Source organism: Oncorhynchus masou, chromosome 15, assembly GCF_036934945.1.
Source record: "Oncorhynchus masou masou isolate Uvic2021 chromosome 15, UVic_Omas_1.1, whole genome shotgun sequence".
Taxonomy (NCBI): Eukaryota; Metazoa; Chordata; class Actinopteri; order Salmoniformes; family Salmonidae; genus Oncorhynchus; species Oncorhynchus masou.
In genome coordinates this window covers 55,936,097-55,952,780 of record NC_088226.1, presented here as the reverse complement: position 1 = coordinate 55,952,780, position 16,684 = coordinate 55,936,097, and the positions used below count along the sequence as shown (strand labels likewise).

Below are 16,684 nucleotides of genomic sequence, written 5' to 3'. Positions count from 1 at the left end.
TTTAGAATTCAAGGCACACTTAAGCAGCATGGCTACCACAGCATTCTGCAGCAATACGCCATCCCATCTGGTTTGTGTTTAGTGAGAATATAATTTGTTTTTCAACAGGACAATGACCCAACACACCTCCAGGCTGTGTTAGGGCGATTTGACCAACAAGGAGAGTCATAGTGTTGCATCATTTGACCTGGCCTCCACAATCACCTGACCTGGTTTGGGATGAGTTGGAACGCAGAGTGAAGAAAAAGCAGCCAAGAAGTGCGGGAACTCCTTGAAGACTGTTGAAAAAGCATTCCTCATGAAGCTGATGAGGGAATGCCAAGAGTTGTCAAAGCTGTCATCAAGGCAAAGGGTGGCTACTTTGAATATTTCTGAAATATTTCATATATTTTTATATGTTCAACACTTTTTTGGTTACTACATAATTCCATTTGTGTTATTTCATAGTTTTGATGTCTTCACTATTATTCTACAATGCAGGAAAACCCTTGAATGAGTAGGTGTGTCTAAACTGTTGATTGGTGCTATATGTAAGCAGACTCACAGAGTGAGAACCAACAAACAGTTATCCTTGTGGGGACCAAAACATTTATTTCCATTCAAAATCCTATTTTCTCTAAACCTAACTTTAACCCTAAAACTAAACCTAACCCTAATTGTAACCCTAAACCAGCTAAATGTCTCCACTTTGTTTTAATGTCCTTATGGGTACATCTGGTCCCCACAAGGATAGTTAAACCAACACACACACACACGCACGCACGCACGCACGCACGCACGCACGCACGCACACACACACACACACACACACACACACACACACACACACACACACACACACACACACACACACACAGGCTCTTAAACAGACAGAGAGGCCTTTATAGGGCATCTGTAAAAATGCAGTCCTGCAGACAAATTTCTGCCTGGGTCCCAGAGTTTTTAACAATATCTCTCCTAGGCTCCCCAGCAATATACAGTAATGTGCTTACCCATTACTCTGACATTCATATTCACACACTGCCAACTTACCAGCTTGTCCTGACAGACTGCTTCAGCTTTAAACTCCTGTCCGCCACAAAGCAATTATACAGTACACCGCTAGCCCCGTACACTGGCCACACACTCACACACACACACACACACACACACACACACACACACACACACACACACACACACACACACACACACACACACACACACACACACACACACACACACACACACACACACACACACACACACACACACACACACACACACACACATATATATATATATATATAGAAAAGATACATACACACAATGTGGAAGCACACACACATATACACTGTGGTAATACACACACAACAAAAGAGTGTACCATACCGTACAAACGCAGTAACATACTGTCACACACACGCAGGCAAACACAGACATTTGTTTATGCTTTCAGTCTCACACGCATATATAAAAAGGCTTGCATGTGCACACACCTGTAGACACACACAGATGCATTCACACACGTACACATACACACAGATGTATTCACACACGTACACATACACACAGATGGGCTCACACACAAACACCCAGCAGGGCGTGAGCAGCTACTCAGATGCCTTTTGATCGAGTGACAAACCCATTATGCTAAAAGACTAGCTCCCTGGGAATCTCCCTCCCTCCCTAAATGAGGTCTGTTACACACACACCTCTGGATTCAGGTCATAACGCCAGCCAAGCACAACCAGAGGAGGATGTGAATTAATATGAACTACATATAAACATGCACTGGGCTGTCTGAGCACATAGCTAGCGGTAATTAGGCATGAGCGAACAAACACACATTCATATTATGCAGATGCTAGAGCACATACACTCACACACGTTTTATAAAACCCTCTCACTTTCTTGGTCTCTAACTCTCTTGCGCACGCACACGCGCACACACGCACACGCACACGCACCCGCACCCACACACACACACACACACACACACACACACACACACACACACACACACACACACACACACACACACACACACACACACACACACACACAGAGATGGAACAGGAAGGAACGCCAGCTGCTTCATCTGTCCTTAGGAGTCTACTGGGGATAGAGCAGAGCAACTCCAAAAACATCCCCCACACCCCCAGCCTTCCGTAGGCAGTAATCACTACCTACAGCGCCTTCAGAAAGTATTCATACCTCCTGACTTATTACACATGTTGTTGTGTTATAGCCTGAATTCAAAATAGATTTTTTGTCTCTCACCAGTCTACACACAATAACAAAGATTTTTTTAGAAATGTCTGCAAATCTATTTGAAAATGAAATACTGAAATCTCATTTACATAAGTATTCACACCCCTGAGTCAACAATACATGTTAGAATCACTGTTGGCAGTGATTACAGCTGTGAGTCTTTCTGGGATGTCTCTAAGAGATTTGCACACCTGGATTGGGCAATATTTGCACATTATTATTTTTTTAATTCTTCAAGCTCTGTTAAGTTGGTTGTTGATTATTGCTAGACAACGTGCAATGTTGTCCTGGTAAGCAACTCCAGTGTGCATTTGGAATGCTAGAAGGTGTCTCCCAGTGTCTGTTGGAACACAGATTGAGTCAGGTTTTCCTCTAGGATTTGACCTGTGCTTAGCTCTATTCCATTTATTTTTATTTAAAATAACTAGTCCTTGCCGATGGCTACCATACCCATAACATGACGCAGCCACCTCTATGCTTGAAAAGATGAAAAGTGGTACTCAGTGAGGTGTCGTGTTGGATTTGCCCCAAACATAATGCTTTGTATTCAGGACATAAAGTTAACTTCTTTGCCACATTTTTTGCAGTTTTACTTTAGTGCCTGAATGCAAACAAGATGAATGTTTTAAAATATTTGTGACTCGTTTCAGGAAATGACACATATGTTGCACATCACTACTTCACAGGAGAGGCATTTGAACATAAACATTTATTTTAGTATCAAAATGCATTTTTGAGCAGAAATGCCTTCTGGAACATGTGAACTTTAATTTGCCTTAATTACTAACTTGTATGTTATCTGTAAGTACGAATAAAATCGTTAAAATTATGAGCCTAGTTGGTTTAGTCACGGAAAAAGACAGGAACCTTCCAGTTAGCCATGATTGGCTGAGATAATGGCTGGGTTGGACATGAGCCAATTGTAAAATGGGGATTATTAGGTGAGTGTGATGGTTTTGAGGGCCAGATAGGGAATTTAACCAGGACACCAGGGTTAACACACCTACAGCATGTGCCCTTTAATGACCTCAGAGAGTCAGGACACCCGTTTAATGTCCCATCCGAAAGACAGTACCCTACACAGGGCAGTGTCCCCAATCACTGCCCTGGGGCAATGCAACATTTTTCAGACCAGAGGATATAGTGCCTCCTACTGGCCCTCCAACACCACTTCAGGAAGAACATAGTCTCCCATCCAGGGACTGACCAGGAACAACCCTGCTTAGCTTCAGAAGCAAGCTAGCAGTGGTATGCAGGGTGGTATGCTGCTGGCTGAAGCAAATATTGTAGTCTTCTGATGACAGTGATTGGGAAGAAATGTGGATTAACAGTGTTGTTGTGACGGAAGAAGTTGACCGAGCTTTGAAATCAGTTGAATGCCTGGTGGAAGCAGATTATGATAGCTAAGGAGATGGAAAAAAATATGGCGTTTGATTGGAAATATGCGATGGGAGTTGAAAAGAGAACATAGAGAAGGCTGTTGTATAAAACACCTGTCTCCAGACTACATCTTCAAACTAAGGGCAACCATGGCATCCGTGACAAAGAGGGAGAAGCATTCATCCATGTCTAGCTAGCTACGTTTTCAGATATTATACGTTTCTAATTTTGTCAAAGTCGTTTTCATTGCAAGTTAAGGCGTACTATTAGCTTGTCAGCTAACATTAGCTGGCTGGCTTGCTATTTAACGTTACGTGTATGATCTGCGTAGTAATATTATTCATATCTCAGAAAGCCATTTGCATTGGCCACTTTCTAGAGTCCTGACTTTCAGGCATGAAGATCACTGACGACGTCATGATTTGACCTCATATTTTTCAAAGTTCCCAGTTGAAAAACACTGTTAGGTTCACTGTTTAGCTAGCTAGCCTCAAATCTAAACAAAAGACTACACTTTGCCAGATGATTACGTGACTGACCCATCAGGTTATCCAGGTGTGTCTGGGGTGATTATGGTCATCCTTTGTATTTCATGAACATGTGTTCATGTCTGGACAATAGTGACCCATCCACTTAGCTAGACGTGGCTGTGGGGTGGTTATAGCATTTCTTTCACATGACCCATCAGGTGTGTCTGGGTAAGAATCATCTAATAATTTATACAATTTAATTTATACAATATGCAAGTAACCATTTCACTGTACCGTTTAAACCTTGTATCCTGCGCATGTGACAAATAAACTTTGATTTTATTTGATAAATTGTGTGTTTACCAGAAACGGTCATGTGAAGAACAACATGACCTGCACCAAAGTCAGATTATGATATAGGCCAAGGACTAGATAAAGTGTATTTTTGCTACTACTTTCACCACTTTTAGTCTTGAAATCTTTAGTTGTTTACTACACTACCTTACCCCACTCTGTTTAGCACATGGCCCCACATGAATCCTTAAAGATGGGTGGGGCTAAGGCTTAAGAGGGTGTGAACGATGCTGAATGGGTGTAAACAAAGAAGAGCTCTCCAGTAGGTGTACCAAACATTTCATGGGCCATTTTCTCAGAAGTGGGGTTACAAGTTTATCAACTTTCAAAGCAGAATTACTTTCCCATTGTTCCTCAACTGCATTGTATGATATACAATTTTCTAGCTCTGAGTCTATACTTGTATCCAATGTCAGTCATTTTTTAAATTCTGTACAAGCTTCCATTGTGGAGTTACTACAATGTTGTTGATCCTTCCTCTATCACAGGCATTAAACTCTGTAATTGTTTTAATCACCATTGGCCTCATGGTGAAATCCCTGAGCTGTTTCCTTCTGCTCCGGCAAATTAGTTAGGAAGTATGCCTGTATATTTGTAGTGACTGGGTGTATTGATACAGCATCCAACGTGTTGTTAATAACTTCACCATGCTCAAAGGGATATTCAACGTCTGCTTTTTTGTGCCCATCTACCAATAGGTGCTGTTCTTTGTGAGGCATTGGAAAACCTCCCTGGTCATGGGGATGGATCTGTGTTCGAAATTCACTGATAACCAGATAATTGCATTTGTTGGGCAGTGGCAGTCGGTGCCGTTTAAGATGAGGGAGGATGAATATTTTTTATGAGCATGGCCTTACTTCTATTACAGCATATTGGATGACTGTCATTCATATTCCATTCACCCAGTTCAATGTAACATTGATAGGTTAGGCTACTTACATGATACATTTCCCTGTAACAATCATGACGTTGCTACAACATAGCCTATGAATGAAAGTTTACAACACAGGTCGAGATCATTTTTAGTAAACAAGGTGACAGACAGTAAAACTATCAATATTGCTTTGCACACTCTTGCCGGCATCTAGCTCACAGGAGGTTGATGGCACCTTAATTGGGGAGAACGGGTTTGTGGTAATGGCTGGGAACAGAACAAGTGGAATGGTGTCAAATACATCAAACACATGGTTTCCATGTGTTTGATGCCATTCCATTTGTGCCGTTTCGTTATTATGAGCAGTTCTCCCCTCAGAAGCCTCCTGTGATCTAGTTGATCTAGGGTGTAATCATTAGTCTAACAGTTGCAAATGAGAGCATCTATTGGACAAATTCAGGTATGTTTATCCCCGTTTCATTGCGTTTAAGAATGAATACACCCCTGATCACACGCAAACACAGTTCACTTTCATAGCAGTCACATAGAAACAGTATGATCACTTTGCTCGTTGTTCTGTATATATATATATAATAATATAATAATATATCCCATTTAGCAGACGCTTTTGTCCAAAGCGACTTACAAGTCGGCTGGGGCCACTACTTTTACATATGGGTGGCCCCAGCGGGAATCGAACCCACGACGCTTGGCGTTGCAAGCGCCATGCTCTACCGACTGAGCCACACAGGTCCTTCTCGTCATTATCTATGGGCTCTCCTCCTCTCACCTTTTCCTTTTGCACTTCAGTGCACAACACATCAGCTGTCTGTGACCAGGCAAAAAAAACAAAAAAACTTTCCAAGCCAAACCTTCATATCATGACCGCTATCCGCTACACACAGCCTACACCATTGTCACGTCATAGTCAACTAGAACTACTAGAACTAACGTGTTAGTAAACAATCATGCAGTACAATGTACAGTCAGAAAGCAGTTTAGCAGTTACACCAGCATGCCCCGGTGGCAATAAATTAATAAAACTAAAAGCTTACCTTGACTTGCTAGCGTTCCAATGTTGGATAGTCATAGCCAGCTAGCTAACACATCAGCCCTCTCGGTTTGAGCTGGGTGTTTGAGTAGGCTAAACTAGTTGGCTGCATAAGCAGTTCAGCAGTTACACTGGAGGGCCCCAGTGGCAATAAATTAATAAAAACAAAAGCTTACCTTGACTTGAAGAGTTCCAGTGTTGGATAGCTATAGCCAGCTAGCTAACATATCATCCCTCTCTGTTTGAGCCAGGTGTTTGAGTAGGCTAACTAGCTAGCTGAATTCACTAGCTAAGTGAAAGATACAAAAATACAAGAACCAAATATAGCTAGCTCTGTCTCTAGCGCTTCTCCTTAATTTTGGAAGAAATTAATTTGTTTAAAACTGTTCAACTGTTTTCTCTCTCTTTGAGTCAACTACTCACCATATTGTATGCACTGCAGTGCTAGCTGTACTTATGCTTTCAGTACTAGGTTCATTTTCTGATCATTTGATTGGGTGGACATGTCAGTTCATGCTGCAAGAGCTTTGATAGGTTGGAGGACATCCTCTGGAAGTCACCATAATTACTGTGCAAGTCTATTGAAGGGGGTGGGAACCATGAGCCTCCTAGGTTTTGTATTGAAGTCAAAGTACAATGAGGTGGACAGAAGCTAGCTGTCCTCTGGCTCCACCATGGTGCTACCCTACAGCGTGTTGCTGAGGGTACTATAGAACCTCATAGCAAAACATTGTTTTAATCTATCATTTGGTGACATGTGAATATATTTAGTAGTTTTATCTAAAAAAAATATATATATTAAAAAGAATACAAATAGAAATTCACTGGAGATGGTCCTCTCCTTCCTCCTCTGTGGAGCCTCTACTGGTGTGGGGTAGAGAGATACTGAATCAAAAATCATGTTAAGCACTATTATTGCACACAGAGTGACTCCATGCAACTTATTAAGTGACACATTTTTACTCTTCATTTTTTATTCATTTGTAAACATAAAAAAACACAATTCCACTTTGACATTATGGGGTTCTGTGTGTATGTAACGGATGTGAAACGCTAGCTTAGTTAGCGGCGGTGCGCGCTAAATAGTGTTTCAATCGGTGGCGTCACTTGCTCTGAGACCTTGAAGTAGTAGTTCCCCTTGCTCTGCAAGGGCCGAGGCTTTTGTGGAGCGATGGATAACGATGCTTTGTGGGTGACTGTTGTTGATGTGTGCAGAGGGTCACTGGTTCATGCCCGGGTATGGGCGAGGGGACGGTCTACAGTTATACTGTTACATGTAGGCCAATGACACAATTTCAATTCAATCCATTTTAAATTCAGGTTGTAGCACAACAACATGGAAAAAGTCAAGGGGTGTGAATACCTTCCAAAGGCACTGTATATCTACTGGCATTCTAGACCTAACTAAATATATAGAACTAGCCTTCTGTAGGCCGTTATCACTAACTATATCTACTGAGCCTTCTTGACCTGACTGGATATATAGAACTAGCCTTCTGTAGGCCGTTATCACTAACTATATCTACTGAGCCTTCTAGACCTGACTGGATATATAGAACTAGCCTTCTGTAGGCCGTTATCACTAACTATATCTACTGAGCCTTCTAGACCTGACTGGATATATAGAACTAGCCTTCTGTAGGCCGTTATCACTAACTATATCTACTGAGCCTTCTAGACCTGACTGGATATATAGAACTAGCCTTCTGTAGGCCGTTATCACTAACTATATCTACTGAGCCTTCTAGACCTGACTGGATATATAGAACTAGCCTTCTGTAGGCCGTTATCACTAACTATATCTACTGAGCCTTCTAGACCTGACTGGATATATAGAACTAGCCTTCTGTAGGCCGTTATCACTAACTATATCTACTGAGCCTTCTAGACCTGACTGGATATATAGAACTAGCCTTCTGTAGGCCGTTATCACTAACTATATCTACTGAGCCTTCTAGACCTGACTGGATATATAGAACTAGCCTTCTGTAGGCCGTTATCACTAACTATATCTACTGAGCCTTCTAGACTTGACTGGATATATATAACTAGCCTTCTGTAGGCCGTTATCACTAACTATATCTACTGAGCCTTCTAGACCTGACTGGATATATAGAACTAGCCTTCTGTAGGCCGTTATCACTAACTATATCTACTGAGCCTTCTAGACCTGACTGGATATATAGAACTAGCCTTCTGTAGGCCGTTATCACTAACTATATCTACTGAGCCTTCTAGACCTGACTGGATATATAGAACTAGCCTTCTGTAGGCCGTTATCACTAACTATATCTACTGAGCCTTCTAGACCTGACTGGATATATAGAACTAGCCTTCTGTAGGCCGTTATCACTAACTATATCTACTGAGCCTTCTAGACCTGACTGGATATATAGAACTAGCCTTCTGTAGGCCGTTATCACTAACTATATCTACTGAGCCTTCTAGACCTGACTGGATATATAGAACTAGCCTTCTGTAGGCCGTTATCACTAACTATATCTACTGAGCCTTCTAGACCTGACTGGATATATAGAACTAGCCTTCTGTAGGCCGTTATCACTAACTATATCTACTGAGCCTTCTAGACCTGGCTGGATATATAGAACTAGCCTTCTGTAGGCCGTTATCACTAACTATATCTACTGAGCCTTCTAGACCTGACTGGATATATAGAACTAGCCTTCTGTAGGCCGTTATCACTAACTATATCTACTGAGCCTTCTAGACCTGACTGGATATATAGAACTAGCCTTCTGTAGGCCGTTATCACTAACTATATCTACTGAGCCTTCTAGACCTGACTGAAAATATACAGGATATTGTCATGCAATATCCCTGAATACAGTATATAATGTATATCACTGAATATTTAAATCATTTTTCCTGGACCTATATCTGTGAGCTAGCTTACTGCAGGCTGCTTATGACAGATATCACTAGAACTACAGGGGCGGTGTACATCTGTGAATATAAAATTACTTCTGCAGGCTTCTTAGGACCGATATCAGTGAATATAATGTATCACCATACCTCCTGTACACATATACCACCATATCCCTGAGTCTTCTGAGAACATATAGCATGGAATATATAACTAGCTGTCTGCAGACCTAAAACATCACACTTGATGATATGACTGTATTGCTGCCGACATATATATCACTACATATGTAACTCCATTATACTAAGCCCTCTGTGTTTCTCTCTCTCTTCCAGTGAGGCAGGAATGTGTGTGCTGTGCTGCGCCTGCTGTTTTAAAGCCACCATGATGCCATGGCTGATCAGTGATCACCATCTCCACAGCAGGAAGGGAGGGAAGCAGACAGAACACACACACAGATACTATCAGATCAGTTGGTATCAGTAGCCCTGTTGGCAGACAGCCCATTCCTTCCAAATCCTCCCCTATACACATCCCTCCCTGATCAGTAGAAGCTAAAGGGAATAGTGACTCCTGTAGAAAGCGAGTGACTGCTTGATGGCTCAATTAATGGCAGCAGCACACCACGAGATGGCCCCGCACGTGATAAGGAGGAGAGTAATGGCACACGGCTGAGCTGGGAAGAGAGAAACTAAGAGCAGATACTGTTAAATCTATTCATGATTCATTATTCCTTGCTTTGGCTCAAAGCTCCCCTTGTCATTTCTCAGTGCACTCTCACTAATTTTTATTTTACTTTCACCCTCTCTCTGGCTCATCCTTTGTACAGTATCTCTCTCTGGCTCATCCTTTCTACAGCATCTCTCTCTGGCTCATCCTTTATACAGTATTTCTCTCTGGCTCATCCTTTCTACAGCATCTCTCTCTGGCTCATCCTTTATACAGCATCTCTCTCTGGCTCATCCTTTATACAGTATTTCTCTCTGGCTCATCCTTTCTACAGCATCTCTCTCTGGCTCATCCTTTATACAGTATTTCTCTCTGGCTCATCCTTTCTACAGCATCTCTCTCTGGCTCATCCTTTATACAGTATTTCTCTCTGGCTCATCCTTTCTACAGCATCTCTTTCTGGCTCATCCTTTCTATAGCATCTCTCTCTGGCTCATCCTTTCTACAGCATCTCTCTCTGGCTCATCCTTTCTACAGCATCTCTCCCTGGCTCATCCTTTCTACAGCATCTCTCCCTGGCTCATCCTTTCTACAGCATCTCTCTCTGGCTCATCATTTCTACAGCATCTCTCTCTGGCTCATTATTTCTACAGTATCTCTTCTACAGTATCTCTCTCCTTTCTATCGCTCTCTGGCTCTTTTTTTACTATCCATTTTTCTTTCTCATATCACACTAATTCCCCCCGCGCCCTCTCTCTGTTCTCTCTCAAATGTATCTCTTTCTCTCTCATCACCTGTCTCAGCCCTCCTTCTTCCTTCTCCTGTGTCCCCTGCCAGCAGCCTTACTCCCCCTATCTCATTCCCTCCTTCCCCTCTCTTCCTCCCCTCCCTCTCTCCCCCCATTCTTCCTCCCCCTTTCTGGAGTAACACAGGCAGATCTCTATTCCCGTCTCCTCTGTGGTGACAGTAGAGCTGACAGTGGAGCTTTACCCTGTCGGCCTGGCTACTGGCTAATGGCACATATTCACTATGGTTCTGGGTCTGTTTGGTTCTGTGCCTAGCTCTGGATCTGGGTCCAGCATGTGGACTGCTAAACACCACCGGACCTTTTCACTGCTGTCCGTAACGATGGAGAAGAATGAGCCTGTAAGTCACCTTGAATGATGACATTTTAATGGCATCGGACCGAGGCTCTGCATCTGTCCTCGTGCTCCTAGACCTTAGTGCTGCTTTTGATACCATCGATCACCACATTCTTTTGGAGAGATTGGAAACCCAAATTGGTCTACACGGACAAGTTCTGGCCTGGTTTAGATCTTATCTGTCGGAAAGATATCAGTTTGTCTCTGTGAATGGTTTGTCCTCGGACAAATTAACTGTACATTTCGGTGTTCCTCAAGGTTCCGTTTTAGGACCACTATTGTTTTCACTATATATTTTACCTCTTGGGGATATTATTCGAAAACATAATGTTAACTTTCACTGCTATGCGGATGACACACAGCTGTACATTTCAATGAAACATAGTGAAGCCCCAAAATTGCCCTTGCTAGAAGCATGTGTTTCAGACATAAGGAAGTGGATGGCTGCAAACTTTCTACTTTTAAACTCGGACAAAACAGAGATGCTTGTTCTAGGTCCCAAGAAACAAAGAGATCTTCTGTTGAATCTGACAATTAATCTTAATGGTTGTACAGTCGTCTCAAATAAAACTGTGAAGGACCTCGGCGTTACTCTGGACCCTGATCTCTCTTTTGAAGAACATATCAAGACCATTTCAAGGACAGCTTTTTTCCATCTACGAAACATTGCAAAAATCAGAAACTTTCTGTCCAAAAATGATGCAGAAAAATTAATCCATGCTTTTGTCACTTCTAGGTTAGACTACTGCAATGCTTTACTTTCCGGCTACCCGGATAAAGCACTAAATAAACTTCAGTTAGTGCTAAATACGGCTGCTAGAATCCTGACTAGAACCAACAATTTTGATCATATTACTCCAGTGCTAGCCTCCCTACACTGGCTTCCTGTCAAAGCAAGGGCTGATTTCAAGGTTTTACTGCTAACCTACAAAGCATTACATGGGCTTGCTCCTACCTATCTCTCTGATTTGGTCCTGCCGTACATACCTACACGTACGCTACGGTCACAAGACGCAGGCCTCCTAATTGTCCCTAGAATTTCTAAGCAAACAGCTGGAGGCAGGGCTTTCTCCTATAGAGCTCCATTTTTATGGAACGGTCTGCCTACCCATGTCAGAGGCGCAAACTCGGTCTCAACCTTTAAGTCTTTACTGAAGACTCATCTCTTCAGTGGGTCATATGATTGAGTGTAGTCTGGCCCAGGAGTGGGAAGGTGAACGGAAAGGCTCTGGAGTAACGAACCACCCTTGCTGTCTCTGCCTGGCCGGTTCCCCTCTTTTCACTGGGATTCTTTGCCTCTAACCCTATTACAGGGGCTGAGTCACTGGCTTACTGGGGCTCTCTCATGCCGTCCCTGGAAGGGGTACGTCACCTGAGTGGGTTGATTCACTGATGTGGTCATCCTGTCTGGGTTGGCGCCCCCCCTTGGGTTGTGCCATGGCGGAGATCTTTGCGGGCTATACTCAGCTTTGTAAGTTGGTGGTTGAAGATATCCCTCTAGTGGTGTGGGGGCTGTGCTTTGGCAAAGTGGATGGGGTTCTATCCTTCCTGTTTGGCCCTGTCCGGGGGTGTCCTCGGATGGGGCCACAGTGTCTCCTGACCCCTCCTGTCTCAGCCTCCAGTATTTATGCTGCAGCAGTTTATGTGTCGGGGGGCTGGGGTCAGTTGGTTATATCTGGAGTACTTCTCCTGTCCAATTCGGTGTCCTGTGTGAATCTAAGTGTGCGTTCTCTAATTCTCTCCTTCTCTCTCTCGGAGGAGCTGAGCCCTAGGACCATGCCCCAGGACTACCTGACATGATGACTCCTTGCTGTCTCCAGTCCACCTGGCCGTGCTGCTGCTCCAGTTTCAACTGTTCTGCCTTATTATTATTCGACCATGCTGGTCATTTATGAACATTTGAACATCTTGGCCATGTTCTGTTATAATCTCTACCCAGCACAGCCAGAAGAGGACTGGCCACCCCACATAGCCTGGTTCCTCTCTAGGTTTCTTCCTAGGTTTTGGCCTTTCTAGGGAGTTTTTCCTAACCACCGTGCTTCTACACCTGCATTGCTTGCTATTTGGGGTTTTAGGCTGGGTTTCTGTACAGCACTTTGAGATATCAGCTGATGTACGAAGGGCTATATAAATACATTTGATTTGATTTGATTTGAAGACGTCAGTCAAGTGGATAATGTGCCACAACGCGCACTCTGCAACAAGAAAGGGACATGGGGTGCCTGCCATGACTCTGCTGATCATGACACACACACACACACACACACACACACACACACACACACACACACACACACATACAAACCCTACTGCGATGAACACACTCTTTCAGAGATGATGAAACACACATGCACACACACTCGGGTTTGAGGGTGTGTGTGTGTGTGTGTGTGTGTGTGTGTGTGTGTGTGTGTGTGTGTGTGTGTGTGTGTGTGTGTGTGTGTGTGTGAGTGAGTGACAGAGACAGTGGCTGGTTTCTGAGAGGGATGATGACTGTGGTGTCTGCCCTTTACTGCTCCCTGTAAAGACCATTACTGGAAGAGACCAGACACAGACAACACACACAGTAATACTGAAAGACAGTAACATCTCTCTTACCTGCTTGTGCATCTCTATGTTCAGACCATAGGACATCTCATAGTACTGTATGGAGAGAAAAATAACAACGTTCAATAAGTATACAGAGGTAATAGATTAAATATAATCAGATGATCAATTGTGTGTGTGCATGTGGGTCCGTTCATGTGTGCATGGTGGAAATGTGAATGTGTGTCTGTGTATGTCGTTGTCAGTGTTTGTGTGTATGAGGCGGTGTTTGTCTGTCTCAGCACCAGTCTGGGTGTGTGTACACAGTAATAACTTCCATCCGGGCTGGAGAGACAGCGGGGATCAGTCATTGTGACATAGCCAGTCCCAGTCTCAGCAGGCACATGAACAGCATGGAGAATGATGACCATCAAACCTGACTTCTCTCCCTCCCTCTCTCTCCCACCCGCTCTCTCTCCCCTCCCCCAATCTCTCCCCTTCCTCTCCCCCCTCTCCCTCCCTCTCTCTCCCTCTTCCCCCCTGAAACTCTTGCTGTCTCTGTATCACTCTCTCTGTCTTTCTGTCTCTTCTCGCCCTCTCAGAATCTCTGCATCTCACAGGGACTGTCTGTCTATATCTCTTTCTCTCGCTCTCCATCTCTTGATCTCTCTCTCTGGCATTTCTCTCTCGGTTTCTCTCTCTATCACACACACACGATGCACACACACGCGCTCACACAGTACACACACACACACGCTCACAAGGTACACACACACACGCTCACACATGGTCCTCTTGAGCCTTCCTTCCTTTGTCCATCTCTGAATCCTCTCCACTCTCCAACATCATAAAAGCCATGTTCTTTTGTGCCATCTCTCCTCATCATGTCCTCCCTCCCTCTACCGCTCCATCCATCCCCCATCTCTCTCTCTTTTTCTCTTGCACTCTAACCATTATTAGTCTCTCTCTCGCTCTCTCTCTCTCTCACACACTCTAACCATTATTAGTCTCTCTTTCTCTCTCCATTCTTATTCATTCTCTCTCTCTCATATTAGATAAGTAGGTTCTGAGGACCAATATGCTAATGTGGCCATGTACTGGACAACACAAGCCTCTTCACAGAGCAGTCTGCATGGAGGAATAAGGAATATGTAAAGGCTTTAGAATGCTCTACACACCATATTATAGGCTGAAAGATAGTGCATAAGGCTCCATAGAGAACCAACATGGCTGGACCCATGCAGAGAGGTGAACAATGTGGGAATGGATTACTGTAATGAACGTATACACTGAGTATACCAAACATTAAGCACACCTTCCTAATACTGAGTTGTGTGTGTGTTTGGCTGTGTGAGGATACTCCTCAGGCAAAGTCAACACTGATTGAGAGGCAGGCTAAATGAATTAAATGGCATGAAAGATCAAGATACTGTACAGCCACATATGATCCTTAGCATACAACACACTGCACAGTGTACGACAAGGAATCTGCTCAGCTTAGTCACACCAAAATACATCTGTCATGTCTTGCATATTCTCATTCATCTAATCTACTCTCATTAATTTTAATATTTCACATTCCTATAACTATCCACACATACTATTCCAAGGATCATCATTCTCAGCCATATAAAAGAACAACGCTAAAATCCCCATGCAGGCTTATGATCCCAGGTGATGAAGCTGAGCTAGCTAAGAGCCCCACACTACACAACAACACAACAACAGCAGCCAGCCACAGAGCTTTTATCAAGGCTGATCTACTACACACATACAGCAGAGCAGAGCAGCGTTGTTGTAGCGTTGTGCAGGTTTGTCTGTTCTGTTTCTTAATGGCTTCATCTTCCTCTAGCTGACTGCCTGACTGTCAGCCCCCTGTCCTACTCCTCCACCGCCCACCATTATATAATATCCCTCTCGTGTCAGTGCATTCTCATTGAGCGCTATGTGTATAATACCTGGTGTATGCATGTGTGTGTGTCAGTCTGGAGCAGATTGTGCACGGCATGTGGCGCATGTGGCGAAGGCTAAGCCCGGCAGAGAAACAGTAAGTCACCCTGCTGATGCTGACGTCACCTCCCCAACCACCACAACGAGGAGGGTGTGTGTGGTGTGTGACACTGTGTGTGTGTATCAGTGTGTGTGAGAGTGACAGACAGAAAGTGAGGGTGAGACAGCGATGAGGGTGTGTGTCACAGTATATAGGTTTGCATGTGTGTGTGTGTGTGTGTGTGTGTGTGTGTGTGTGTGTGTGTGTGTGTGTGTGTGTGTGTGCGCGCGTGAGTGCACGTGCGCATTAACTTGATGGCAAGGATCGACCATGCGAGTGTGTTGGCCCTCACACTCTTGGACACTGACGATAATAGCGATAGACCCCATCGGAGAACAGCTTTGATTGCTACAGAACTAAGGCGCTAAAACATTGACATTGCTACCCTGAGTGAGACCAGGTTCCTGGATGAAGGTTCCCTGAAAGCGGAGGGAGAAGGTTAAACCTTCTTCTGGAAAGGTTACCCTCCGGTTGGACAACATCAGCACGGTGTGGGACTTTTAAGAGCAGCCTATCACTCAGCCTCGCCAAAACACCTGTTGACATAAGTGAAAGACTCATGTCTCTCGGTATCCCCCTAAACAAGATGCGTTATGCTACTCTTCTCAGTGCATACGCACGCAAGTTACCATCTGAAAATGAGGCAAAGGACTGCTTCTACCAGTCACATCGCATCCCCAGGAATGTCAAGATATTTCTGCTGGGTGACTTCAACGCGGGTGGGACAGAACAAAAGGATATGGAGCGGAGTAATGGTGTTGGCCAGGTCAATGATAATGGCATGAGACTACTAACTCTATCTGCCGAGCACAATCTCATTGTCACTAACACCTTGTTCCAGCAGAAGAACAAATATAAAACATCATAGCTGCACCCACGCTCCAAACACTGGCACCTGACTACGTCATAGTGAGACGTTCTGACACTAATGGCGTCCTGCTGACACCTGCCACGAGGGGTGCAGAATGCTGGACAGATCACCGTATGATACTGGCTAAACCCCAGGTGAGAATACATCCCCCCAACGCCGG

General features: G+C 43.9%; 1 protein-coding gene across 4 annotated transcripts in view; it reads right to left on the bottom strand.

Annotated features, from left to right (window-relative positions):
- The window catches only part of LOC135556502 (transducin-like enhancer protein 4), a 96,639-nt gene that overhangs the window by 49,401 nt on the left and 30,554 nt on the right, over nucleotides 1–16,684 (bottom strand). For all 4 annotated transcript variants that reach the window (XM_064989759.1, XM_064989761.1, XM_064989762.1 and 1 more), the window contains exon 4: nucleotides 13,676–13,720. In XM_064989759.1, the coding sequence (XP_064845831.1) occupies nucleotides 13,676–13,720 (45 nt within the window). The remainder of the gene's footprint in view (nucleotides 1–13,675; nucleotides 13,721–16,684) is intronic.